Raw genomic sequence first — 24,607 nt, 5'->3', positions numbered from 1 at the left:
TTTTGTTGGCTTTTTTTTTTTTTTTAAGTTCTTCAAATTTACCTTTTGTTCCCCTGGTACCTGAGACTTTCCAACCTGTTGTCTGGAGTCAGCAAGGTACATTGACCTAATTCTGTTCCCTTGGGGCAGGAGCACTGCAGCCCTCCCCTGTGCCCTGGCCAACCCCCTAGTGCTTCTGAGGGGAGTTGTGAGCTCCCTCAAGTGAGCTGCAGCCAGCGTGCTCGCCTGTTCTCATCCCTTTTTTTCTTCCCAGAACTAGGAAAGTCTTCTCAGACTGCAGCTTCATCCTCCGAGACCTCTCTCTCATGCCTAGGCCTTTCCTGCTGTGGCTACATTGCCTGCGTATATCACCGAAGGGAACTACTGCGGGGGAGGTGAGTACGTTACAAGCGATCCATCCAATGAGAAGTCAGAGCTAATACGCACATAAGCCATGGCCTGTGCTTTGTGCTGGTCCAATTTACGTAGAAAACATTCTGGAGAAATGGATTTGCATCCACTAAATGTGATCTCTCCCAGCATGATAATATGTCAACCACGGAAGCTTTTCAGCATTACCATTTATGCCGGCCTTCCCACTTAAAAGTTAATGCGCTAATCCTGCTGCACAGCTCCACAATAGCTACAATTATAAAATGTGCCTTGAGGTCAGAACGAGAGGGTTCGTTTACGACAGCCAACCCAGAGCATTTCAATTCCAAGGTGACGTGGACAATACCTGCAATAGTCTTTGCACGCTTGCCCCTCTTTGATTCCTTCTTAACACAGTGCTAAATGTGGAAATGTTCTGGGTTTTCGGTTTCTTTTTGAGAAGTGGATGCAAAGCTACAATCTCTCATTTGCTAAAAATAGCCACATGCGTGATTCCATATGGAGTGAATTGTGCTGAGACTTGCGCCTGCCAGCTCTATTTAATACAGTAATTCTTTTGAGACCTCTGCCTCTGTGCAGAAGTGAGAAAGGGTTTGGCTGAACTATGAGATGGACTGAGTCTTTATCACCTTTGCAAATCACTTGTGTATATAATTTTTCCTGTGTGGACAATAATTTTGAATATATAGCATTTGGTTTACTTTCCCCTGGAAATGCAGCTTGATTTGCTGGAAAGATGCATGTTTACAGAGAGCTCATGTGTTCTTTTGCAGATGGAGTGGGCTTATGGCATTTACAGTGCAGAAAACACATTTGAGGAACAGCTACGCAAGGGCTAGTAGAGTGCACAGTGAAGCTGATGTAACAAGCTGAGAAACTGTCTTCCTCGCAGCTGACATGTTTATTTGCAAAGATACGGTTCCAATTTTTGGTATAAACGTCCATCGATCTCTCAGCTAGATCCCTTGCTGAGACAGATGTGGTTGATTTTTTAAATTTTTTTTTTTAATGCTTGCAGGAGTGGACCCTGAAGTAGCAGAAAACCCCCAGAATTTTCTGAGGAATTAGAGCAGCAAGATCTCCCGTACAAGAATACATGTCACCAGTAAAATGAGCTAAGATGCTCAGCTGTGCGGCAGCTTGTGCTGTTGTGACAGATGCTACTCCAACATCACACCCCTTTACCTCCTTCAGGCAGAAATGGGGTGAACAGGGTAAGCGGTAGCAGGTTTCCACAAGGCAGGTCACTTTCTGCCAAACAAAGCTTTATCCTCCCCTCTGTGGAGAGCTGGAAGAAACACAGCTCTTCCTTTCTTTTATGCCCAGTGCTGCTCCTTCGGAATGGCTGCACACAGATGATGTGCATCAGCAGTCCAGGCTGTCCCTCACTCCTGCCATGGCCACCGCGTGGTTAAGGACCATTTGGGAATGATTTAGCTGATCAGCACATTTCTGCCTGGGGGAAGATGAAGTGCTGATTCTCCTGTGGTGATGTGTGATAAATGAAACCAACCTTCAGTGTTAAAAGAATTGTTCCAGACACGTAAGGTAGAAGGGCAAAAGGAACAGCAGAGCTCTGAGGATGAAATAGAAACAATATGGAGAAAAGAAGTGTGATAAAAGTAGTTGCTGCCAGGTAATATTAAAACCTAGAATTAGAACCTAAACAATTCTATGATCATAGATATTAGGAAGAAATTCTTTACTGTGGGGGTGCTGAGGCGCTGGCACAGGCTGCCCAGAGCAGCTGTGGGTGCCCCATCCCTGGCAGTGTCCAAGGCCAGGCTGGACAGGGCTGGGAGCAACCTGGGCTGGTGGGAGGTGTCCCTGCCCAGGGCAGGGGGTTGGAACTGGGTGACCTTTAAGACCCTTTCCAACCCAAACCATTCAATGAATCTATGATTGGATGGAGGCGATTTTATGCTTTGACACTGAGTTGCTAAAGTTAAGCTAAAGGTAAATTCTGGAGTCGTTGGCTTGGTGCCACTGTGTCTAGAATTGCATTTCACACCTCCAGGGGCTTTTCATGCAGGTAAATGAGGAACAAAGCTTTTGTAAAATTGTTGAGTCAGCATCCTTTTCTGTTCCCATTAAACGACTTCTTAGTATAAGGTCATCTAGATGTTCTGTTGAAGAGGATCTGTCCCTGGACATTTCATATCATCAACTTCTCGTACAGGGCCCTGTCATCCTGACTCAGCACAAACACGGAACTAGCAGGAGCAGGCGAGTGGAAAGGCTGCCTGCAGGGAGGAAGATGCCGGCAGATTCTTTTGTCTTTGTTCCCCATAAGCCCTTCCAGCTGGGAAAAGAGTTTCATTTTCTCGGGTCAGAGGGGCAGCAAGGTAGAGAGGAACAAGAGCTAACTGTAAGCCCCTTCTTGGTCTCTAATGCCCACCCCAGGCTCTGTAGTGTTATGGCCTCAAGGCACTTAATAAAGGGATAGTTTGGCTTCCAGCCATACACTGAAAGATATTTAATTGGAGTTGTTATCCTCTATGACCTGAACTTTTGGGTTATCCATTCAGAGAGGAAAAAAAAAATCTGTACCTTTTCCCAAAGATGGAAGCACTGGAATGAAAGGGAAGAGAAGGAAATAATTCACTTTCTTAAAGCAAAAGCAATTACTGACCAAAAAAGACAGTATACAGCAGGAGTCTACGAGATGCTGAGTCCACCAAGCATCATTTTAAAGCTTATGGGAAGCGAAGGGAGACTTCACAGAAATGTAACTCAGAAATTCAGTTAGGTTTTCTCAGCTCTGCACTGCATCTTTAACTCATTCCGGTCCTTGTGACTGGTAGGCAGATTTTAACTATTAATGTGGCACAAAGCTTTTTGATCACCTTTTCAGTGATCAATTTTTACTTTTAGCTCAGTTTCCAAAGAGTGTGAAGCTTTTATTAGCCATGTGTGAGCTCCTGTCTCGATTCATTTTAGAATCTGTTGGCTGATGTCAAGCACACTTGGCAGCCAGAGAACTGGAAAGCCTATATTGACTCTTGGATTTGCAAACTGCCAGTGGATGCTTGGCTTGGTCAGCAGCTGGAGCCTTTAACAGCAACCAGATCCTCGCAACCAGCATGATTTACATGAGCAAAGGAACAATGTACTGAGACTGTAAGTTCTAGAAACAAAACCTAAAGAACCTTATGATACATAAAGTCATCACAGAAAGGTATGCTCTGGGCAGAATGCGCTGCAAAGTGTGCACCCTGAACTGCTGGTACAGGCAAGTGCTCTGCTTGAAGGTGAGACTGGAGGGGTCATTTAAGCAGCAGCTAGTTTAGAAAGTTCTGGAAAGGAAAATCTCAATTCAGACAGTGAGGAGAAACATTCAGCAGTTGGGATAGTGAAAGACTAATACAGATAACCAAGGAAGGAGTGAGGTCTCATCTGTGGGAGAGCCGCTAAATAGGCATCAGTGAGGAGCGACTCTCTGAGGGCTCTTCTAACCCTCTGATCCTCTACCACGGACCTCATCGGGCTCCTGGATCCTCCTGAGTAAAGGCTGGGAGAGAGTCAAACGGAGAGCAGGAATTTCTGTCTGTGGAAAAGGTCCCTGTTTGGGGATCTTTATCAGTGGCAGAGGTGACAGGTGGAGTAATTCTGGGCTCAGCTCTTATCTGAGTGGGCTTAGCTGTAGAAGTGATTTGGGGTCTTGTGCATGGGAGAATACTCTGCTCTTGGTGATGCAGCAGCATCCTTATTGCCTCCCATACACCGCCACCCTTCCTTCTGTATGGCGAAGAGGGATTGTGACTCTGGTATATATCAACTTTTGGAAAATTGTGAGTTTGCCTTATCTTTTACCAAATATAGCCAAATGAGCTCTGCACCAAGTAAAAGATACTCGTAGGAAGTGACGTTCTGCGGTGCTTTATGTGATGCGCTGGTTTAATCCATTTGTGCTTATTTGACAGCTAACCTCTTTGGGATGCCTCAGCCTCAAACTCTGAAATCTGATGAAGTCTAATAAACAAACCTCTTCTATCAGGAGAGGGTGCATTGTCATTACCCAAGCGAGAGCTCTCCAGCTCGCTGCCAGACCTCATGTGCTCACCCACCGGGAGTCAGGCTGCAAAGGTGGGACGAAGTGACTGGACCAGTGAGTTGGAAACCTGCTGCTAAGATCCTTTTGGCATGCACCAAGCAGCAACACAGCACGCCACCTCTTTGTTGTTTTGCTAGAGTTTGTGTATTTGCAGTGGGCCTGATTTCTTTGGATCGGGCACTAAAATGCTTATTTAATTTCCCAGGACTCTGTCACCAAGGCTGGCTGCGTTTGATACAGTTGAGTGTTTTGTCAGGCTGTTGGCTGTTCTGTCAAAGGCAAACTATAAATACACACGTGTTTCCGCGTTTCCCTATCTCTCGCTCTGTAAGAGGAAACGGGCTTGTTTTCATGTGATTAGCAGGCAGGGGAACTTCTGAGAGTGACACAGCTGTGCTGTAAAGGACGCCAGCCCACGGACTGCGCTGCAGAAGAACTTTCCTGCCAGTGCTGATAGACCCGAGAGCTGGATTGCCTGAGCCATGGAGCGAGAACCCATGCGCATCAGGGAGGGCTACTTGGTTAAGAAGGTAAGTGAGCAGGTTTGGACTGAGCCGGGGAGGAACTAACTCTGAACAGGCTGAGGAGGTGTAGGAAAACACACTTGGGTTTCAGTTATTAACAAAATAATTTTTTTTCAAAGAAGAAAATGCAAATGAACAGAATTCCTTGGGCAGTAAAACGAGGTGGTGTTAGTGATTATAGAGGTACTTGCTAGCAGTTATAAAGCATTTTGCATGTATCTCAGATGTACCCTTGGATCAAAAGATTTGTGTTTCTATGAAGTAACCTAATGCCTTTAGTGGAAGCTTGGCAAAAGAGGTAACAGCTTGAAATGGCCGCAGCCTACTTGATTGAGCTTAATCGCTGAGTTAAACATCAGGGAAGCCTAGTGAGATTAAAGAGGTCAGATCACCTTGGCCTAGAGACAGTGTGTGGGGCCACAGACACTTCCCTCTTTTGCGAAGGTAGTTGCTTTTAGTTTTATTTTTTTTTTGCCCCACAGTAACTTCTGCTCTGGAGTCTTTTGCGGTGGAGCCCATAGGGTAAAGCCTTGACTTTCATTTAAGTCCTTAGTGAGATCAGTCTGGCTGAAAGCAGCCACACTAAACAGCGTCAGTCCTGGAGCAAGAGACGAGCTCTCTCCTGTGATGTCTCTGCTCATCCAAATGAGAATTTCACTCATTAGAACAGCTGGCTGGAGGGATCTCTAATACGGGACTGAGGCCACTCCTCAGTCTTATTTCCACTGATACTGAAAGGAAGTATGTTCATAAAGTAATCACAAAGCTCCAGTGGTGCTGTCATGAGGAAGGAGACAAATTTGTGCTGTGCAGGTTGCACATCTCTAGTTCCTGATAGATAGAGCAAGCGGCTCACGAGATCTATATTCCTCCACGATAGGGCAGTGGCTGGAAACCTGGACACTGGGACAATCCCAGACTGTGTGCCTGCTGGGTGTGCTGGGGAAAAGATGCATACAGATGTGCCAGCATCAGTCCCTCATATTCCTTGGGGTGCTGAGTCCCCAAAAAAGTGTTTCTGTGCAGTACTAATGCAGTTGCTGCTGGGTGCCATTGCAGTGGCGACAGGGAAGTGGGAATTGTGACCATTTCCCGGAACAGCCTCACAGGTGGCTCTGTCCTTCATGAGTGAGCTGATGCTGGTGGTGCTGAGCAGCAGCATGCTGGAGGGAGGGCTAGAGGGCAAAAGGAGCAGAAGGTACAGACCAGACGGGTACCAGCTGTTTGATACATCAGTGAGGTTGCTGTGCATCCCACAACCAGAGCTTCCAGCAAGGATGAGCATGCTTCTGATTAACCTTACCTGTTAATTATGTACTCTCCTCACTTTTATGCCTGTAAAGTGAAACCAAGGATTGGACCTCTCAAAGCAGTTATCCACGCAGCCTCAGCTCTCTTTGCAGGGAGTGAAAACCATTTGTCACTGACTTTGTCCTGGTATTTACATTAGGCTGGGGACCAGTGCCGTCCCTGGGGGTCAGTGCTTTAGCTGGGACAATGTGACCTCCAGTAAATGTGGGTTCAGACTTCAGTGTTGATTTAGGTCAGCTTAAACCTCCATCTGTATCTTTTGTGGACCTTGTGTCATCTTCTGAGCACAAGAAACAGTTAATTTTCAAATCTTGTAGTGCCACAGATACTATAAAAAGAAGTCGTTCTATCAAAGGGAAGTTGCATGTGTTTTTAGGGTGGCTGGTGATTTCGGAGGGTAATTCCAGCAACACCCATCTGTATGTGCCATTTTTGGAGGGGATGTGACAATTTGTTTTTCAGTCCAGGAAAATCAAATCCAGCATCCTGCTTGCTAGGGTTTCGTGAGATGTTTTAGATGGGAACAGTGTGACCCTGTTTGGGTTTGTTTGCCGGTGGTGTGGATCTGAGACTGCCCGTCTGACGCTGCTCTGTGGTGGCTTCCATTGGCAAAGCGTGTCGGAGTCTGGTCTTCAGGACGTGTTGGACTTGCCTCTTTATGAGCAGAAGTTTTCTAACCTGTGGTAATCCCACACAAGGAAATTGCAACAGTTCTTGTCTTGGCTCATCATTTTAATTGAGTTCTTAGCAGAAAATCGACCAGTGGGTCAGTCTGAGATCTGAGAAAATGGTAAATTTTTACGGCTTATTAAAAAAAAAAAAAAGTGTGAGAGAAAAGAAAACAGCAGTAAACCCATATGTGGTACTGAGATGAGGCTTTTTTTTAGTAGTTCCCTGTTTAACTGGGTTTCCAGAGAACCCCCCGGGGCAGTGACTTTCCTTTGGAAGATAACATTCTTTTATGGGGCACCTCTGAGGGCCGCAGAGGCTGGAAGTGGGTCCTGCTCTTAATGAGAACTTGGCTGACGGTTTTCCCTCCCCACCCTGTAGTTGAACATAAGGTCTGATTCAGAGTGCAAAAAGCCTTTCTTGGAAGGTAGGGCAGCCAAAAAGGCTGTGACAAAGGGTTCATTTGGAGAATAATAACAATAATAAAAAAAGACTCAGCAGGTTTGTGCCCCGGTCACTTCTGCAGGAAAAAACATAATGCAAACGTCGCCTACCCCTGCTCAGCTCTCAGGTTTAACCAACCGAAGGCAGGCAGTGGCACAGCACCGCGGGCTGCCTTGCTGCTGCCTGCAGCTTCAGTGGTGCTCAGCCGCCACACTGCAGAGGACAGGGATGCTGTGCACGGAGCTGTAGGGGGCGGGGGAATAAATTTAGGTCTCTCTTTGTAACAGAAGGAGCAAGGCAAGCCAGTATTTTTGATGAATAGCCTCTGATTTGGGGCCCACAAGTGTTGGTTGTGTTTTGGTAACTCTTCAGAGGAACTGTTGGTATTGAGCACGTCTAAATGTTCATTTTCCCCCTGCGCTGGGCACCGGTGAGGCCGCCCCTGGACCCCTGTGTTCAGCTTTGGGCCCCTCACTGCAGGGGGACGTGGAGGGGCTGGAGCGTGTCCAGAGCCGGGCAGGGGGCTGGGGCAGGGGCTGGGGCACCAGCCTTGCGAGGGGCAGCTGAGGGACCTGGGGGGGTTTGGCCTGGAGAGGAGGGGGCTCAGGGGGGACCTGATCGCTCTCCGCAGCCACCTGACAGGGGCCGTAGGCAGGGGGGTCGGTCTCTTCTCCCGGATAACGAGCGAGCGACAGGACAAGAGGAAACGGCCTCAAATTGTGCCAGGGGAGGTTTAGGTTGGATATTAGGAAAAATTTTTTCACTGAAAGGGTGGTGAAGCATTGGAGCAGGCTGCCCAGGGAGGTGGTGGAGTCACCATCCCCGGGGGTGTTTAAAAAAACCCACATAGATGCAGCACTTAGGGACAGGGTTTAGTGGTGGGCTTGGCAGTGCTGGGCTAACAGTTGGACTTGATGATCTCAAATGTCTTTTTCAACCTAAATAATTCTGTGATTCTATGATTGGGCTGAGCAGTAAGTCACCTGGGTGTCGGGAACTGTGACTACTTTTGAAGCTGGTTGCAGGCAGGTCCGGAGAGGTCACCTAGCTGGAGTGCAACGGTCTCAGTAATTCTAGCGGTTAATTGTGCCTGACACAGAGAAACAGGTCGTTCCTCTCGGAGTCCCTGAAAGTTTTGCTGTGTGTTGTACTATATGTAGGATCCATCCCTGTCTTTATCTCCATATTTCTCACATCTAACAGCTGTGTTTCAGGAATAGGAAGTAAAAGCTTTAAAATAGGAAATGAAGCATTTCTATTCCTCACCACAGCAGCTGGAGATCTGTGGCCTCAGGCCCTTAAACTATTCATTACTCTTACAGTTTGTTCTTATATGTCTAGAAATCCTCCAAGATGTGTGCTTTCTTACCAGCCAGCCAAGCCTCAACAACCCACTGTACTGTAGCATCAAGCCTCGAATATAGCACAGGATGCCCAAGTTAATGAGACAGTCCTAATGTGCTAATTCACACCCTGAAATGTTGAGGATAATTCACGATATTGCCACTATGTCATCTTGAAGACAGTGGTTGGGACTACCTGACACTGGAGAACCACCTGCTCAGGCAGGCAATGCTATTTTGGGAAAACTCATGGCTGGGGTGACCGCAAGGGGAAATTAATGGTGGTCAAAAGAATAGCGACATTTTTTTTTTTCCCCCTCCATCGTAAGGTGGGTGGGGTTGTGGTATGTTCCCCTTGAAACACTAACTATAGTTATTTTAGCATCAGTCAGGCACTCCCTGGAAGGTTGTATCTTAAGTGCATATCATGTGGGGAGTGATTTATTGACCATAATATACACGGTGATTTATTGATGCAGGGCAGCATGTTTAATACCTGGAAGCCAATGTGGGTCGTGCTCTTAGAAGATGGAATTGAATTCTACAAGCGGAAGGCTGACAACAGCCCCAAAGGGATGATACCACTAAAAGGAAGCTCTATTAACAGCCCATGCCAAGATTTTGGCAAAAGAATGGTAAGTACTTCTTTTATAACAAAAATTGATGGTATACTTAGGCTCCTGGAAGCACTGAAGGGGCAAAAGGCTTGGGGTTACAAATTCCTTACACTCATCATAGTGGCAATTCTCACTTGTCTTAGAAGATCACAAGCAGGCTTGGACCTGTGTAGTATTTGAAAAGTGTGACTGCTCAGGAAAAATTCAGGATACTTCCAGAGGAGCAAATCAGAAAATGATTTTTAATTTTTTTATTTTATTTTTTTTTAATCTCTGAGTCTGTCAAAGAGCAAAGCTAAATTATGTTGCTGTGAGGACGCTTAGCAGCTGAATGGTGCAACTCTTGCATTAAATATAAATCTAGCTGCCACAGAATAAAGGTGTGAGAAACTATTTCATACTCGGTGGAAGCATTTATTTATTGTCCAAGAGCAAGGACTGACTTGCTCACACAGGAAGAAAATAAATGCTGTGACAAAAATGGCCAAGTAAAGCTGTATTCTAAACCTTTTTGTTACCATTTCGTAACTACCCGATGCCACACGCTTCAGATTCATGCGGTCTGTGTTAATGACCCACTGTGTTGTTACTTGTAGGGCTTTTGCAAGTGACTAAGAGTGTAAGTCACTAAGTGACTTGCAAGCAAAAAGCAAAACTGATTTAGAGAAAGTACTTCAAATGCTGCCTAGACATTTGGGATCTCTAATGTCAAGGGTAGCAAACAGACAGGCTGAGGTCCTGATGCCCAGTGAAACACACAGGTCACTGTGTGCACAAATTCTGAGTCTTATTTGACAGAAAATAAGATGCAGGAAGATAACTGTACAAGCCAAGGTATTTTGTTACAGGGTTCCTGAAAAACATTTGCTGGTAAAACAGGGTTTCTGGTATGAGCAAAGACTCATATCTTTAGTCAGTCATTTATTTCAGCAACTCAGTTTCATCAAATAGGCATTAGAGCCCCAGGAATTCCTGCGACAAAGGGGTCCCCCACAATCTGGAAGATTATCCAGTTACGGTTTAAAGCAATTTACTGCAAGGATGCCTGACTAAAGATAGACTTTGAGAGCATTAGAAAAATACAAAGCAAGTAGGAGAGAGCAAGCTGCACTTTCTCATATGAGTAAACTGAGGAGAATTATCCAAGCTTGCCCTTAGGTTTTGTGGTAAGCAGAGTCAGGGTCCCTGGTGTCAAGTTTGAGCCTGCTGGCTTTCCTTTTCCATTCCTTTCTGCTTTTCTTTCTTCTGCTCCTTTCTTTCTTTTTTTGGTGGGTTTTTTTTTTTGGTTTTTTTTTTTGTTGGTTATTTTTCTGCAGACCCCATATTTATATGGAAAAAAAAATAATTTGATTCTTAGGGAGCCTTTTTAGACTTACATCTGTTAAGAAAAAGAGTCTCTTAAAGTAAAAGCTGTCTTTGAGGCAGTACAATAAAAGGATGGGGTAGAGAATAAAGATTGTTGTTAATCCTGTGCTGAGTCAAAGAAGTTGTAGATGGCTGCTTCTCCTGGGAACAAAATGCTTTAGAGGGCCATTACCTTGGAAATCCCACCTGGAGCAGGATCAAGAGCTACCTGCTCTTCCTGGCTCTCTCTAGGTACTGGGAGTTGTCCACAGGAGGAGACTGTTACCATGCCTGGAAGGAGAACTGCACGGTCATGCATTCCCACCCCATGCCCATCATAGGTTTTTTGCTCTCTGAGCTGGCAAGGGAGATTGTCCAACTGATTCTGAAGGGTTTGACTGACTGCTGGTCAAGCCCATTTACTCTTCCTTATCGCTGGCAGCTCCTGCCTGAGCCGCTGGTGGGCATGCCTGGGAAAACCTTACTGTTTAACCCCTGCAGCTTCGGATCGGACCTCCTGCTTCAGCCAGCGTGGCTGTGTGGCACTGCATTGCCTGGGCACCAGCTGGGAGCTCTTTGTTACAGCACTTGGCTTCACATCTATTGCAAACCATTAATAATAAAGGTGAATGAATAATTGCATCTAGGGACTAGAGCACAGGGCAGGAACATTAAACAGCCAAAACAAGGAACAGAAATTAAGTGTATCTGCAGACATTTACTTCTAATTCTGCCGATTATAAGCTATGTTCCTACATTATCTAATTAATAAGCCTCAGCACAACTCTCCTTACTCTATACATGAGGTATAATGCATGGGGAGAAGGGTACTATGTTCAAGAGTATCACAGATCCGACATTATAATGGTAGAAATGAAATTTTTCTCACAAAGCCTTCCTTTCCAAACAATTTGGGGCAAGGCGAGGGCATTTGGTTTTGTTGTCATTTGTTTTTTAACTCCCACAGAGGCACTGACATCAGTATTGGTCTATGGTAGCTGCCTGGAAACGTCGGTAACAGTAATGCATTTAACAATCGTGAAAAGGTAATTCACCAGCGTATGTGCATTCATATTCTACAAAATAGGCAGAGAGGTCTGAAGGATCTGGTGCCTCCTGAAGAGAGATTCTCACCTGTTGAGGATGTGGCAGTTTGCAGAAGCGGCATTGTCTCTGCATCGAAGGGTGATGAAGTCTTTGAGGATCGTTCCTTTGACTGCATTGAGTTTTATGTCATGCTTTGTTTCATATTATGAGTTTACATCTGGAGTTTTGCATTATGTTTCATTGTAGTTGGTGGGGCCTTTTCTAAGGGAGAGCAGAGTAAAAAGGGAGGAGCTCAGACCTGGGGGCTGAGGCACCCAAAACACCTTTTCATAAATGAGACCTGACGTAGTTTGCTGAAGTCAGTGGAAGCAATCCAAACTATTCGGCAGGTGCTGGAGCAGATTCTCCTTACTGAGTCGGTGAGATCGTTCTGCAGGTCCATGGACTTATAGCCCTGGCTATGTATTTTCGCTAAAAATTTGAACTGTTCCATAGTCAAAACTGCAACACACCATCACTGGGGTTGTTCTTATACATAGTTACTGCCCGATATGATTAAACCTAAATTTCTACATGTATTCCTTGGAAATGTAGTATATAAAGTATATAAAAAATGACTTTTGTATCTTAGGTTTTACAGCTTTGCTATACTGCTGAATCCAATGCCTCTGCATTCTGTCCTGCTTTCTCGTTGGTCACATGTCAAAACATACACTTGTTCTGTTCCCGTTCTTATGGGAATTACTGTGGTTCTTAGTGGTTTGAATTCATTTACTTCATATGGCTAGAAATGCCAGTATAATTTTTAGGACAGAATTTCTGTAGGGTGAGAAGTGGGATAATTCTCATTAGGTCAGTTTTAAGTGCAGTCTCACTCACCTGACCAGTTTGGAGCAGGGACTATTGAGGACTGCTTGGAATTATTGAGGACTGTTTGGAGCAGGGACTGTGGAGCCATGAGCAGGTTTTTATATTCATCTGGTTGGATTTCAGCTTTTTGAATCGGCTTGTGTATCTGCATCAGGACCTAGCTGAAAACCTCAGGGCACTTCACCAGCACCCTTTGCTTACTAAATCACTTCCAAAAAGTAGGTGCTGAGGGGAAAGGGAGCAATCCTGGGTTTGTTAAACAAAAATAGCCTGTTCAGAAGAAGCTGCGACTGCGTATTTTGAGATTTTACTTCAAAATGCATTCACCGCTCTTCGCTGTTCTTGATCTGAAGTTTGATCATGGCTTAATGTGATGTTAATTCTGCTATACTTGTGCTTTCTCTGTTTCCCCACGGCTTTTCTGTGGATAGCATTATCATGTGTGCTTGCTCATAGTCAGATTAATTTGTCCTAACTTAAGCTATTTAAAATCGTGGTGTTTAGTTTGGTCTAACTTTCTCAAAAGCACAAACATACACATCATCAGAGGGAGACTTGGTCACTTCTAGCATTGGAAACTCAACCTCTTCCCCAGTTTCAGAGGAAGCCTGGATGTCCAGCTTAGTGACCTAGCTTTCTAAAAGATACATTTAAGAAAATTTTCCCAGTCTCCTCTGTACTGGGAACAAAAACACTTCTTTAGTATTTATCTATATGTTGCTTCTCAGCCCTTCAGCTTCAAGAATGCTGATCTTCCCTTTGCTAAAAACTTGCTTTAATGCTTTGATACTTTGTTCTGTTAATCTGGTGTGTTAGCATCACCCTTGGATATTGGGATTTGGAGAGATCTGTCTGTTTTCTTTGCACATGCACCATACATTGATTTTCAGGATGTAGCTCTTTACTGCATAATAGAAAAGGTGGATATTGCTGGAAATGCAAACAGTGTCAGATAAGAAATGGTCACATTCTGTCTGAAATGGAGTTTTGAGGACTCGCTGCTTTGTACATTTGAAATCTGTCTTCCATGAAAGCCAGCGGGACTTTGCACCATTTGAAGGTGTCAGATTTTTTTCCCATTGGCAACAATCTGGAAGATGCGTATTAGGGATGTTCAGAAATGTGCCATTTACAAACAGAAGCTTCAGGAGACTCATTCAGTGTTCTGATCTAATTGCTATAGGTTCACTGCGCGCTGCTCTCTGACGATAGCCTCTGCTTTACTTGCCCTCATATCGCCGTGCTGTTTGCTTACTGATTAGCCCCTCATTTTTAGATGCCTGCTGAGTCAGAACCTGTTTTATTTATTCTAATAAAACTACTTATGTGGAACTATATTTTAGAAGAAGTGGAAACCGTCTCGACTGAGCAATTACATCCAGATTTTCCATCAAAAAGATCACTGAATGAAAACGAGATCAAACTGTGAACTTTGTGGTTTGGTTTGTTGTTGGTTGTTTTTTTTTTTTCCAGGTTGGTGTTATTTTTTTCTGCTTAGAACTACCTTTAAAAGATCTTTTCTCATTTTTGGGAAATACAGACTTTCCATTGTTTCTAGTGCGTTTAGGTAGGTAGTGATCACAAGGTTGTGACAGCCAAGCGTTGGATACACCATCTCCCTACCAAGCCCCTGAGGCTTTGCTAGGGTGCAGATGTGTTCAGCTACTCTCCAGTGTGACTGTGACCTTTTTTTCCCTTGTGAATCAGCAGCTAAGCAACACGATGTGGGTTTTTTCCCTCCTTCAGACTGACCACATTGCTATAAACATCAAGATGAATTTACACCCACCGTAAACCTGCAGGGGCTGGGCACTTCAGCCTTTCAGCTGCGTTGAACTTCCCAGTCAAAGTTAAAATCAGCAGCTATATCAGTGCTACTCACCTTGGCTGTACTGACATCACCAGGATTGCTCATAGGGAAATAACAAAAGGAGCACTGACCTGCACTACCTTCTTTAGGTTTTTCTTCAGAGTGTTTTTTTTTTTAATTTAACTGTGGTTCTAAGGCACTTTCCGTAGTCCCTTAGGCACGGGTAGGCTGTATGTTGTGGTGGTGCTAGGTTAATTGTGCCCAACTGGCTACACCAAAGTAACTTTTAAAACCCCATCATTTATCATTCCAGTTTGTCTTCAAGCTCACTGCAGCCAAGCAGCAGGACCACTTTTTTCAAGCTGCCTACCTGGAGGAGAGAGATGCCTGGGTACGGGATATCAAGAAAGCAATTCATTGCATAGATGGCGGCCAAAGGTTTGCCAGAAAATCCACGAGAAGGTCTATCAGACTGCCTGAAACAATCAACCTGAGGTTTGTTCTCCTAGCTCTGCTCCTCCGTTTCCTTCCATCCACAAACAGTGTGCCAGGTCTGTAACCTTGGTCTGGGAGAGCTGTGAGCATGCCTGCCCATGCTGCCTCTCTGGTTTCACTGGGTCCTTTCTGCATGACTAACAGTTCCAGAGCGTACAATGTGGCAGAAATGAGCTAGTGATCAGAACTGGGAAAAGCATTTTTAATACATCATCTTTTACCAAAACATGCTGATTTATCTAAGGATTTTGCTGATGAGATTTCTGAGTATGCTGCAGTGCCAAAGGAGACCCCAGCCAAAGTGTGATTTTTCCAGGAGAGGCATTTTTATACAATATATAATTTATTGTAAAAGTATTTTAAACCTTTTGTTTGCTCTCCAGAGAAACGCTGATGTTAGTCTGGTGGTGCCTGCCAGAGGATTTGGAGCTGGCAAAGGAAGGAGGGGAGATACAGGGCACACACAGGAAGCCATCTGTTGGTCAATGCTTTAAAAAATTAGGGACAACTTATTTTTTGCCTCTGAGTAAATACCAAGATACAAACGAGCCTGCAATGCTCCTTATAAGACAGTAAAACTGCCCAAGGCCAAGATGCAACTAAATCTGACTTCACAGGCTTCGGCAGAGGGTCACCCTGACTGACAAGCCAAAGGACTTAACCTCTGACATTTAATATTTGTCCTTCTTGTTATTCCAGAGCTCCAAGGAATTAGAATTCTGAGCAAGTGAGAAGTGGGTGGGAGGAACAAAGTCACACCAGGGTTCGCTGAGGTTACTTAGGGCCTCTGAGAGCGTGCGGGCTTTGGGGATGTTAGTGACAGGTTTTCTGCTCGGCCAAGGACCTTTAGGGGAACACAGCACAAAGCAGCGAGCTTGCTCATCAGCACGGCAGCTGTGGGGTGTGCAGGGCCGTTTGCACACTCTCCCCTCTGCTCCTGCAGCCGTGACAGCCACGTAGTGAGGCCTCCAGGCTCGGCAACGTCAATTTTTCAGCAGATTAAAGTTAAGCTATAGTACTGCAGAGAGCAATGTGCCAGCAAAAGGTGAAGATCCCCTGAATGACAATGATATTATTGTACGAACTGGCTAAAGCTATTTATTTGCTAACAGCTTTTGTGGTTCTTTTTATGCATAGCGCTTTATACCTCTCAATGAAAGATCCTGAAAAGGGAATAAAGGAGTTGAAGCTGGAAAAAGATAAAAAGGTGTTCAATCACTGCTTTACAGGTAAGGAGCTCTTGTCTCTCTTTTCCATACAATGAAGGGAGCAAAGGGCCAAGAGGCTAAAGATAGATAAAACAGCGCTAAGCTCTGTAAAGCACAGAGAAGTTTGAAAGGAAAACCTGGGAGATGTTTTCTTGACCAACACAGGAGGTGCTCAAAGGATGAAGCTTGGAAAAGTGTTCAGTTATGGCCATGGAAAGCAAGAGAGGAGGAGGAAATCTAACCAGTGCCAGAAAGTTTGAAGTAGATCTTTGTAGAAAGTCGCATGAAACACTTAACTCCAAAAGAATTATTCCTTTCTGAACTTTTCATCAACAAACTGTGTCACATTGTAATTCCTGTCCTGCTCCAAGTCAAGTCTGTGAGGGCACGAGTCGAAAGTCACCCTGTGATGACAGCACTGTGTCAGTAACACAGCAGCCTGGAAGACTGGCTTCTCCAGGCTTGGCTGTCCTTCATACCTCCCCTGTCCCCGAGGCTTCCCAGCTCAGCCCTGCCTGCCCTCCCAGCTCTCCGCTCCTCTACAGTGTCCAGGAGTTGTGCTGGCCCCTGCCATCAGCTGGATCAGCTGTACCTCACTGGATGACCCCAGCATCCTTCCCGATCAGCTCTGCGTTGTCACTAAGAACATCTTTCAGGAGGTTGATGAATGGATGGAATAGGCTTGTTGCCTGTGTGTTTTCAGGCTTCGTCGTGTCTGTCTTGGGTTGTGGCTGATACTGTTTGTTCCTTTGTAACCAGGCACCTCTGTGATTGACTGGCTGGTGTCCAGCAAATCCATCCGAAATCGCAAAGAAGGTCTCATGCTTGCCTCGTCCCTCTTGAGTGAAGGCTACCTACAGCCTGCAGGGGACACGTCCAAGGCTGCTGCCGAGGGACTCTCAGACACCCCCTTCTTAGATCTCAGCGATGCCTACTATTACTTCGTGAGTGTTATATTCTGGGGTTTTTATTGTCTCACACTTACTGATGCTCTGCTTTTCTCATGCTTCTTATTGGGTTTCTTAAGTGTACCGGAGGAAAGATTGTACAGAAACGGAGAGATCCACATTAATTGTCTTTCCCTGTGTGATTCTCAGAACAAAATGGCTCACTTGAATATTTGTAAGCAAGATTTTTTTTTTTTTTCTGGCAGACTTCTAAGTGTGAACTGAGTTCTGAGCTCAAGCTGGGTTTTTTAACTTAGACTTTGTTCCTGGTAATTTCACCAGTAACCAGAATTTAGTAATCAGTTCCCCTGATGATTCAGTGGAAGGGAAGAGACTAATTCATTATCATGGGGCTTCTCAGGGTGGCACAAGCTATAAAACCCATTTTGGTGCTGAGCCATCAAATCTGACTTAGTGTGTATGTACATGCACGCACTCACACACACACACACACACAGAGCTGTACAGAGGGAAGAAGCAACAATTTGTCATACCCCCCAATAAGGCCTGTCCTGGGTAGCTTACCCAGCCGTTTCAATTTATTGCTTCGCATTCTGTGGATTGATTTGAAGAACTTGCAATATCACAATGATAGTCAAAATTTGTTTTTTTTTAAAGATATTTGGCTTATGAACTCAAGTTAACAAAAAAGTGCGCCTTCTGTCAAGTAAAACGCTTGAATATTAGAATTCTGTTTATATTTACCACATAGATCACTTGACTTCAGTAAAATGACTTTCCCATTACTTCACTTGTTTTCCTAGAATGTGTCTGTGCTAGGGGGACTTGCCCTGTGCAGCAATGGAAGCAGAGACATTGCTGGTGAAGGTAGCCCTGTGGCCAACGCAGTTCCTGGCTACCTGGGACACTTCTCCTCGCAGCCCACGTGCACTCTGTTTGCGTCCAGCTTCTTTCTAGTTTGATTCCACACCAATGTGGCATGAGGAGGCCACAGCAGGCCAATGTCTGACTTGCTGTCATGCAAGTAGGCAGCACAGATGTTTACTCTAAACTGTACAAAGGGCCCCCTGCATTTACATCATTTGAACAGTGTAAAGTTTCAGTAAGTAACGTCACAGTTTATCTGGTGTGGAACGGACACGACGCGTAGGTCCTGAGACAGCCAGTGCTCAGTGCACACAGCACAACATCACAGCTATAGGAAACTGCAGATTTCAAAAATTAGGGGTAGTTCTTGTTGGAGAAGACAGCCTAGCTGAAGAGCATTTCTTCTTCCCAAATTCTAGATGGTCGTAATGGGCGGAGGAGGAGAAAGGGTGTGTTGGGTGCAGGGATGGCCAGCCTGGAGGGTATTGGCTGTGCTGGCATTGCTTCACGTGAACTGCTGTCTGTGCATTTAAAAACCTGCAACATCATGGGATTGAGGCAGTCTGTCACGGAGGGAATGTGACACCAAGAATCACGGAGAACGGAGACACTGGCATAAACACAGACGCGCCAGCTCACTTCAGATGCCCTGAGACCCATTGGTGTAGTCCTACCTCACTCTGAAATGCTTCCGTGGTGACTCGGAGAGCTCCTTAACCTCACCGGGAGATTTTTCCAGTAAAAGGATTGATTTTCTGGGGGGCAGAAAACAGGGTGGAGGGAAGCCAAAAGGAAGGCAGATTTGTACGTGTACATTAACACACAGCAGCTGTGTAACTTCTGAATTTTCTCTTGTGGTCCTGCAGCCTGACAGTGGGTTTTTCTGCGAGGGAAATTCTAGTGATGATGATGTAGTCCTGAAAGAAGAATTCAGAGGCATAGTAGTCAAACAAGGATGTTTGCTGAAACAGGTTAGTATTGAACGTGTTCCATCCTTACCCTGAGATGATGTTGCATGGGTACAAGATTAGTCTTTTATACCTCAAAGCTTTAGAGAAGAGAGAAACTAGCCTATGCCATCTCCACACGTGACAGGTTTCATCTCTGTCCCTCTTGCTTTTGCACGAAGAACACTTGCTGTAGCATGGCATCAGGGCTTTTGTCCAATGTTACAAGATTTATGGCTCTTATTACAAAATAAGATGGTTTATAGTTTTAACCAAGAAAGAGTGCTAGAGCAAGAGATGTGACAAGTCAGTGATACGATGCAGAACTGAAGTTAGGTAAAAAAGGCTGCCAATCCAGTGTCCCTCTGGACAAACAACCGGATTCAGCTGCCAGTTTTCACAGGCTTTTTCAGCGCACCTGAGCAAAGGAGTCCCTTCAGTCACCAAAGTTTCATCCTGTCCCGTTTGTAAGATGGAAGATAACTGTGTACCTTCATTTCCAGCAAAAGTGTAAGCAATACAGCGAATGCCATGGTAAAATCCTTACTTTCTGAGGACACTGCAAGCAGATATTAGTAAACTGAAGGCAAGACCAGAGTTCTTCAATGAATAGAATAGTTCAGTAGGAAGGGACCTGCAGTGACCATCCAGTCCAACTGCTTGCCCACTTCAGGGCAGACCAAAGGTTAAAGCCTGTTATTAAGGGCATTGTCCAAGTGCCTTTCAAACAGTGACAGACACGGGGCACCGACCACCTCTCTTGAAGCCTGTTCTGGTGTTTGACCACCCTGTCTGTAAAGAAACGTTTCCTAACAGCAAGTCTAAACCGCCACTGTTAAAATATTCCTTGGGAGCCTAAGGACGTTTTGGTGGGGCTCACTTGTGTTACTCTTGCTCAGGCGGATTACTCAAAAGCGATGGAACAAATCAGATGCACGTCTTTCTGCCAACTTTTACCCTGTCACATTCATGCCTGCCTAGTTAGTACAAGCTTCCTTGCTAACAGTGTAGCTAATTGAGAAACCGGTATTTTGAAACACTGAGAGGAAGTGTCAGTCTGGATTTGGTCACCCTCAGTGACTTGTGGATCATTACTTGGAAGTGTCGCTGCTTCTGCTGAGAATGCTTTCAGCAGATCTAGATTTCCCCCACCCATCACTTCAGCCTCAAAACCAGGCAATAAGGCATCTGCGTCCACATCGGAAGGTGGGGGTATTTCTGCTTGAGCTTCTTGGCCATGAACCCTCTCCTGGGTGCCTAGGCCAGATAACCCTTTGTTGTTGGTGGTGGTTGTTGTTGTCTTTGCAGGGAGAGAAGGACCTTTGGCTCATTCTTGCCAATAGTCCAAGGTACTTTCCTTGCAAGGCATTTTGCAGCCATTTTCTGGCAAGCATTTAAACCCAGTTCTCCCTGACCTCATGTGAATGTCATAACTACCAGACTATGAGATGTGTTTAGAGGAATCTCCCATGTTGAGGCTGTTCTGCTTTGTACAGAAAACAAAACAAAACAAAAAACAAAACCAAAAAAAAAAAAAAGAGAGAGAGAAACCAGTATGATAGCCCAGTTCTTGCGCAAATCAGTGGGATGCAGAAAGGCCAGGCTCAAGTCCTAATCTGGTGAATATTTCCTGTCCAAAATATTCAGCTTTTTCCCTTTTGTATTTGCCTGTTCTCCCATGTGTGGGTAAGGTAACTGCAAGCGCTTGCAGGCAAGGCAGTTCATGACATTCCTGGTTTTGAATTTTCCTAGGGACATCGCAGGAAGAACTGGAAAGTGAGAAAGTTTGTTTTAAGAGAAGACCCTGCATACCTTCACTACTATGATCCTGCTGGAGTAAGAGACGTTTGGTTTATTTCCCTGTTTGTTTTAAAGCCAATGCCTTGTGGAAGTATCTGAGTGGAGGATTTTCACGGGCATGCGTGATAGGGGAGCCCCAGCAGGACGGTAGGGCTGTTTGTGCTCACCCGGCGTAGCCATCCTCAGGAAAAGCAAAGTGAAGGATGGTTTCTGGGGCTGCCAAGTCAGGGTGGCAATTGCCACCCAGACCTGGGAACAGGTAACACTGAACTGTGCTCTTATCTCTTCCCTGTGATTAATTAGAATTAATGTATGCTCTCACCTGATTGAAATGAACTCGGTCATAAGTGCAGATGAACACAACAGGGACGTTTTGCAGTTTATAACTGAGGTATTTTCTGTGTCAGGCTGAGACATGGCATTTCATTTCTTGTCTAATTCCAACCGGTCAGACCCCACCCTAAGAAAGGAAGGAGCACTGCCATGGGCAAAACCTGCCCCCCAAAAGCTGGCAGTCGGGTAGATTCAGCCCACAGGTTTTATCTCATCCTGCGTTGCTGCGGGAGCGGTGCCGTTGCAGGTTACAGGTGTTTCAGGCCACGCTGTCCCCCTCGGCAGCCTAGACATGTGGAGAATCAACACCGTGGAGTTTCTGACCCCCCTGTTCCCAGCCGGCCGTTCCCTCTCCTGGCAGCCCCTCTCCAAGGGCTGAGCTGTCAGTTTATAGGGGTTGCTTCTTTGAAACTTCTGCTGACAAAAATGCATCTTCGCCTGTTCTTTAACTATCACTGTCCTGAAGTGCCCACGAGGCCAGATTGTAAATAAGGGTGTAGCTGCTCTTGCTGGTTACAATACTTCTAAGATCTACTCTTTTTCTAACTAACGTCCTTTTTCTATTCACTGTGACAGCAAAAGAAACGTTACAGTTGGCACAAGGCTTATCTTCCTCTTGTACTTTTGTTCAAGACATGCTTAACACTCTGCAGATCCTGAATTCCAAATCCCCAAACAGATTTCCTAATTATTTGTACATCTTCCCCTTATTGCACCCCCCGCTCCGTGTCACATACAGACCGAGGGTCCCCTGGTTTCCCAGGTGACATACCCAGTCGGCAAACGTTTTTGTATCCATCTGGGAGCCGTAGCCAGATATTCACATCTGAGCAGTTCCAGAAGTGTTGCATTTCATTTTGATTTTGTGTCCTCACTAGGGAGAAGAACCACTAGGAGCAATTCACTTGAGAGGCTGCGTGGTGACAGCAGTGGAAGACATGCCAGACAGTAAGGAGCCATGTTGAATGAGCTGTGTAATAAGTTTTTTGTACAATCTTTCAATCTGCCTGAAATCACAAGTGGCTTTTTACTCAGAAGCAATCCACGTGCAATGATTCCGTAATTTCTCTAGTAACTAGTCTCTCTGTTGCTGTCTTAATTACTGGAGAAGGACACTGTAAGGACAACAGGGTTTTGTCAATTGTTTAGACAAGACTTGTCAAAAGGATGACACCATCCCTATGTTAGGATAACTGGCCTTAGACAGAGTAAGCAGAGTTTTCTTTTTTTAGTTGATGAATTTGTGATGAAAGCTTTACATTAGAAGTGGTTATGCCAACAAATTATTACTGCCCACGCTCTGTTCCCTCCCAAAATGAGAAGTTGTGGGAACAGCAATGGTTAAGCATTGCTGCAGGGAACAAGAAACACATTCCACGTGTTCTCCTCTCCAGGGGAGAGGCCATCACACCCAGCAGAAAAGCCTGCTGGCATCTCAACACCTGCGTAGGCTTTGCCAGCAGGTATGAAAAGAACCAGGGATTCTGGATGTGGCATGACCTTGAACATCTTGGGTTTGGAGCTGGCAAGGCATGGGAGGGTTTGGGGAATATGACCTGTCTGCAGGATTCCAGATCCTTCCGTGCTTGGAGATTGGTTAACCAGAGACTCCTGAAGGTGAAATGTGCAGAATTCACGGGTTGTTTCTCCAAGAGGGAGACCTGTCTCATGGGCTCCATCATGCAACCTGTCTGTGAAGGCCCGACCAGGCACTGCTGTAGAAAGGAAAGGAATCCCATTACAGCCTGTAAAGGGAGAAACGTTGTAAATGCAAGACTTTATTCTCTCATAGCTGACTTCCTTATTTCTTCCCCATAGCCAAGAAGTATGATGTTGACAACATCCTCTTTGAAATCATCACAGCAAATGAAATCCACTATTACTTGCAAGCAGCCTCATCTGCAGAGCGTACAGAGTGGATCAAAGCGATTCAGGCAGTTTCTAGGACTGGGAAATGAAGATGACCTGCCAGCGAGAAGACAGACAACTGAAATCAGTTGCTTAAAACAGGGACTTTAGCATTTCACTGAGAGAAATCAATATCATCCAGAAAGGCATCCTAAGGCTCGTGGGATGCGGGTGAGGGCGGGTAGTAAGTTTTAATTCTATAGTGGGCACAAACAAACTAACATTTTTCCACTGGTGTGATGGTAATATTTTACTCAATGATAGCATAATCATACCTTTCCATGCTGCCACAGCTGATAGAATTTCACCATTAACAGGGGACAGAGTCATTGTCACTGACTGTAAGCGAGAAACTCCAGTAGTCACCTACCATTCAGCCTGTCTCAGTATCTTCAGATATTTCAAAGTCTTCCCAAGACAAACTTTACACTTTCTTCTTTACCCAATCTTTTTACTGCTTGTTCACCTATACAAGTAATGCCATAGATGTAAGGGAAGAAATCCATTCACTTGGAAACTTGATTCACTCCTTTATAATCCTTCAGTGTTAAGGAAGGGAAGACGGCAGGCTGCTATGGAAGGACCATGTGGAAAGCAAGTACAACTCAATGACAGCGGTATGAGGAAAAGTCCCTTCCCCCAGCAATTCAAACTCAAAGTGATCTCAGTTCAACATTTTGTCACCTGATTTTGACCTTTGCTAAATTTATCCACAAGAATCTGCCCTAGTGCCATTGTTTCCCTTCATTAAGGGCTCCAACGCAGTTGTTAGGGTGTCACGTACTGCTGATTTGACTTGTATGTGAGTTAAGAACCTTACAGGAGGAGGGAAAGAATCCATGGGTTGGTTACTTGATCTACTGGTTGAAGTGGTTTTGTTTAGCTTTTTCTTTCTTTTTTTTTGTTTTTTTTTTTTTTAACCTCTAGCAACATATTCAGTCCTTGGTTCTGTGCCTTAGTAATATGAGAGAAACCTTATGCTTGCTGTAACTGAAATAAACATTATTATTTGACAGGGTCAGTTTATCTGATCAATCCTTATATTTTTGTCTGACTGTATCAAAGTCTTAACCTTTAAGCAGGAGTTGAAAGTCCAGTTAATGTCAGATTCCGCACATAGGCTGTTCCTGATGCAGACTGAGTGCAAGTAAACTTCAAAACTTGTAAAACTATTTGTAGATCTAATAAGGTACCTTATTATCCTTATCCTTAAAAATTCTTATTTAGATGTCTTCCGTCTAAAACCAAATCTAAACGCAGCTAAAGCATCTCTTCGATTCTGCTTAATTATACCTGTATCTGAGCTAATGAGCCTGCAGGTCTTTTGCCTTAGTATTGCTTATCACAAAGCAAACACAGCCTTGCAGGGGCAGCGGGCTGGCAGGCACCGCGTCATCGTGTCCATTTAAGACACCGGAGGCAATCAGCTCCTGGCAGGCATTTTCTGTATCTCATGCAAGCTGACAGAATCGCGGAAGCCTGCTCTGTCCTTCTAAGGAAGGAAGACTCATGGCAAAAAGATACCCGGTTTGCTTAGCCTGCTTTCTTGATAATTGCTTTGTGGTTGCTGCTTTCAGAGCTCCCCAACTCAAAAATACCCTATGACACAGGAAAATAGAAAAAAAAAAACAACCCACCACACAACCAAACAGAAATTTACCCAGCTTTGCAAAGGAGGGATGCAACTACCAATTTTTAATAAAATGAAAAAGTTTTAGCAGTCTTTGACCTTGTCA

At 44.9% G+C, this 24,607-nt stretch overlaps 1 protein-coding gene across 2 annotated transcripts; it reads left to right on the top strand.

Annotated features, from left to right (window-relative positions):
• The first annotated feature begins 253 nt into the window (after window positions 1-253).
• Window positions 254-24,588, top strand: PLEK (pleckstrin). 2 transcript variants are annotated; one of them, XM_040597554.1, is made up of 15 exons: window positions 277-374; window positions 1,146-1,303; window positions 1,391-1,586; window positions 1,699-2,008; window positions 3,313-3,492; window positions 4,296-4,458; window positions 4,791-4,956; window positions 9,197-9,352; window positions 14,719-14,900; window positions 16,038-16,129; window positions 16,868-17,052; window positions 18,750-18,854; window positions 20,583-20,666; window positions 21,842-21,911; window positions 22,782-24,588. In XM_040597554.1, exons 7-15 carry the CDS (start codon window positions 4,909-4,911, stop codon window positions 22,919-22,921), a joined length of 1,062 nt encoding a protein of 353 aa, XP_040453488.1. In that variant the 5' UTR covers window positions 277-374; window positions 1,146-1,303; window positions 1,391-1,586; window positions 1,699-2,008; window positions 3,313-3,492; window positions 4,296-4,458; window positions 4,791-4,908; the 3' UTR covers window positions 22,922-24,588. The 2 variants fall into 2 exon arrangements, with proteins under 2 accessions (XP_040453489.1, XP_040453488.1); XM_040597555.1 differs by having other exon boundaries at window positions 254-374; window positions 4,296-4,956.
• The last annotated feature ends 19 nt before the right edge of the window (window positions 24,589-24,607 follow it).

This window comes from Falco naumanni, chromosome 6, assembly GCF_017639655.2.
Source record: "Falco naumanni isolate bFalNau1 chromosome 6, bFalNau1.pat, whole genome shotgun sequence".
Classification (NCBI taxonomy): domain Eukaryota; kingdom Metazoa; phylum Chordata; class Aves; order Falconiformes; family Falconidae; genus Falco; species Falco naumanni.
The sequence above is the reverse complement of the archived record's forward strand: the minus strand, read 5'-3'. Positions and strand labels throughout refer to the sequence as shown.